The 4,016-nt window shown below is 39.3% G+C and overlaps 1 protein-coding gene across 1 annotated transcript; it reads left to right on the plus strand.

The window, feature by feature from the left end:
- The first annotated feature begins 566 nt into the window (after window positions 1-566).
- Window positions 567-1,527, plus strand: LOC107047981. The gene is made up of 2 exons (XM_015270918.1): window positions 567-692; window positions 770-1,527. The coding sequence occupies exons 1-2, from the start codon at window positions 567-569 to the stop codon at window positions 1,391-1,393; spliced, it is 750 nt and encodes a 249-aa protein (XP_015126404.1). The 3' UTR covers window positions 1,394-1,527.
- Window positions 1,528-4,016: the final 2,489 nt, after the last annotated feature.

Consider the following 4,016-nt stretch of genomic DNA (forward strand, 5'->3'; position numbering starts at 1 on the left):
CTGTCGAATGGGCTCGAACCCCTGCTTGTTTCCTCCTAAATCGCATTCAGTGTCACTGTCCTGAAAATTCAAGAATATATTTACCAGAATTTTCTGGTTTTCTGTTCATTTTCAGTGACAAAAATGGAGCGGAAATTTACAGTTCTGTTTGATTTTTCTACAAAATTCTGAATTTTCGATGACAAGATTTCTTGAAATTTCAGTAGAATCGGTGCACGATAAAAATTTGCGGAATTTGACACGGATAATTCAGACAAAATTTTTCACAATATATGCTCCCAAGAATCAACTGTGAAAACCCAGAAATTCAATAATGATGCGGGAAGTATTATGTCCACGAATGACGCAGTAGTGAAAATGTCCAAACATAACATTCTCATTGTGTGAAGTTGAGAACAGAATATTTGGTACAATTGGCGAGTGCTCATTAATTACAATATGATCATGTGTGGAAGGCATCCATCCACCTTGCGACCGATGACACAGATGTTTGCAATTGTTCAATGCCAGGCGGAAGTAAATAATGGAGTATTGGAAGCTAGGTATAAATGCAGTCGATGACACTGATGGGGAAGTGTACAGTCGGATTGTATTCATCTGCGATGCAGCGCTCAGTGCTCTGTTTGTTGGCAACAGTCGCTGCCGCTGCGGCTGCTGGTCTCTACGGGGGTGTAAATGTTGATAAGAACTCGGTAAGTGGATTATTACAAATATTTCTTTTGCATGAGCACTCGTGATTTATTTGATCATTGCGGCGGTATTTCTATAGGCGGGAATCCAAGGGGAAATTGTTTTCCCAAAAATTCCCGGATTCAACAGTCCATTCTTCGGTTTCAATCTTTTTCCGACATATCAGCCTCAGCAACAGCAGCAAGAACAGCAGCAGTCAACATCCAATGGTTTTTCCGGCTTCGACCCGTTCGGGATATTCAGACCTCGACAAAGTCAACCGCCAAAAAATCCATCAAAACAGGAACGAAACCCTCTCTTATTCAATATTCCAAACGTTGAGGATTTAATCCCTCAAATTCCTTTGAATCTTAACACCACCGATCTCGAAATCCCTCAACTCCCACCTCTCCCACTCATTCCACCGATCCCAGGCCTTCGAGATGCTATCCAAATGGCTCGGGATCATGTTAATATCACCCTGGGCATTGGTACTGACTTGATTGATGGTATTCAACAAGCGATCGAGGAAGCACTGAACAGCGACGATCCCACTGATGCCATACACACGCTGGTTACAACGATCTTAAATGCTTACCTCGATGTGGCACGCAACTGTCCAGCAATCATCATTGGTTTTCGCGTGCTGCAGGAGGGCATCCGCCTATCTGGCGAGGTTGCCAAATCTGTGCGAAATGTCCTCGTTGGTCGTGAAACTACGTAAGTTACGAAACACATCGAAAGTAGGATACACCACATCGGCGGAAATGAAAATTAAATAAACAGCATTCAATCCTTTGGTTAAAAAATGGTGTTGATTATCTTTATTGGCGAATAAATATTATTGATTGCTCCTTCTATTATTTTTAATTTCCTTATCACCAAATTGCTACGTAAGCAGGATGCTATATGCTATCTTTCCACTTTCCGAACCTCCATACGAGGGAAACAATTAAATAATTCACAATGCACAAATTCAAAAATTCGGACGCATACGGACTGGAACTCAGGTGGGATATGACGCCACATCTCAAGTTTGCCGGACTGGTGCTCTGCCAATTGAGCAACCGAGGCCTTCTCCGCATCTCCGAATTTTGAAACTAGTGCAAATCGTAGACTATTCTCCCACCCCCCACCCTTCCCGTTTATCGGCAGTGATTAATTACAATGAGAGATGTTATTTCGACCGGTACATTCAGATTCTGTATTATCCCCGGTAATTGTAATTTGTACCTTAAAAACATCTAAGATTTGATCGAGTAAAATAGCTTGAGAATAATACAGAGTGTTTTAATTCTTTGTTGGGATATGATCAAAGGCAGTCTCCTTGTCGACTGAGTTGAGATTAATTTGAATACGAGATATCACCAGCAATCAATCTCTTAACTGACATCAACTGTAGCCTATGACATATATTATATGTTGTCGTAGAGATGATGGCGTCATATCTGTCACGCGTTTTATTTACTCCGAAATGTATCTAAATATTTATCTGCAATCATCTGATGAAATATTATAATTCAAAGTGATTGGAACGGTCCATATTTATTTCATTCTCCATATATGACGTTGTTCATATTAAGAGGAATAATTAATGGGATGTGGGATGCATAGTTCATGGCTGTGATTAATGACAGGTGTTGCTGCAGACACCGATGTTATTGTTAGAGTATTTTGCAATTTTTAATCAATTAATATGTTGTCGTTGCTTCACGCACATTTTATTAGAGCTTATAGTGACTACGTACTAAACCTGTCAAGAGCCTGAAGAAGCTGCGATTTGCAGCGAAACGTCGCGATTTGACAATAAATTAGTATTGCTGAACTCTTCCAACATCCCATTAATTATTCCTCTTATTCTCCATATAATTCTTGAAAAATTCTCAAACTCAACGTCGACTTCGGAAGTTTCTTTATGAAGTATCCAGATTGATGGAGTCCTGTTACCTTGATTTGAAATGAGTCTAAAATCGACTAAAATCAAGTCGGTGTCAACTCCAATCATCCTTGTTTAAGAACAAACAGATTCGGATCAATTCCGTCAATAATCGTTCGTTTCACCAAAATTCATGAATGATCTCATGGCTACCCGTTATTCTATTATGACCATACAATAAACATTGAACAGTTGTTATAATCTGCTCTTGTCTTATAAAATTGTTATCGACCATACATAAAACATGAGAAGCGCCTCACCCATTCGCATCTATGCAGGCATATATGTTCCTAGTAAATGTGTATTGTGACGTATTTCGCAACTCTGCGGAACGCTACGAAAATACGCAGCCCTCGGCGACCAAATCTTACAACCAAAAGTTGAGCGCCAGTACGTTTTCTCTCAAAACGCACAAAAACCGAAATCTGTAATCCACAAGATAGACCAACGAAGGAACAGCTGCCGACAGCTCAGTATATCATCCGCAGAGGCGGCTGGATTCCAAACTGCTACTCCGAAAAATTATTTTGAAATGACTGGGTTTGGAACCCATGATTTACTAAAAGAAGTCAGAAATACAGGGTAACAGATGAATTTAATCAGATAATTAAACAAAATCGAAAATCTGATTACAAATATTCTCGATATTCGAGGCACTTAATCTTCGGAAAGAAAACACAAAGTCGAATTACAAAATAATGAATAAACGATTAGAAGACTCGATACAAGACAATTCCCTAACCGCGATATGTCAAAAGATAAAACACTAGTCAATTAAAAGATAGTCAAAAATCCGTCAATTAATCCGTAGTCCATGAAAAAGGTTAAACAGTAAAATAACTACCGAAATTACCAATGAGTCCTAAATAACCGCGGTGCAGGAATCTACCATTATACCTAGATATCAGTGCATCCACCCAAAGTGGCGAGAATAAGAATCTGACACTACAAGTTATTGAGAAGAGGATTGCCTCGAGGAACGAAAACAACATAGCCGGCAACTGACGAAAGGTCACCCGGCACAAGACAACAGGTCGAGCGCCGAAAAACGCTACAATCCCTCTGACAATAATTACGATAATTCAAGGGTCTCTGAACGATTATGCCGAAAATTAAATGCGATGAAATTAGGCTTTCAGAGGCTGAGAAAAATTATAGAATATCTCGAGAGGTAATAATACTGACCTCGAGAATTACAATTCGTCTTAATACCCGAAAATCAATATCCAACGGCGAAAACGACGGAACGAGAGTCTAGAGAAATCTAACACTTAGAATCACTGAATTTATTTACAGAAATCTAATCCAAAATCCAAAATCAACCAGACAAAATATTAATTAGCAAATTTGACCCGAACAAAATCTCTGCCGAACAAGGGGAAAGAAATAGCCTGGAAATTCAACAATCACT

The sequence above is a fragment of the Diachasma alloeum genome, unplaced genomic scaffold (assembly GCF_001412515.2).
Source record: "Diachasma alloeum isolate Michigan unplaced genomic scaffold, Dall2.0 Dall_scaffold_00184, whole genome shotgun sequence".
Classification (NCBI taxonomy): domain Eukaryota; kingdom Metazoa; phylum Arthropoda; class Insecta; order Hymenoptera; family Braconidae; genus Diachasma; species Diachasma alloeum.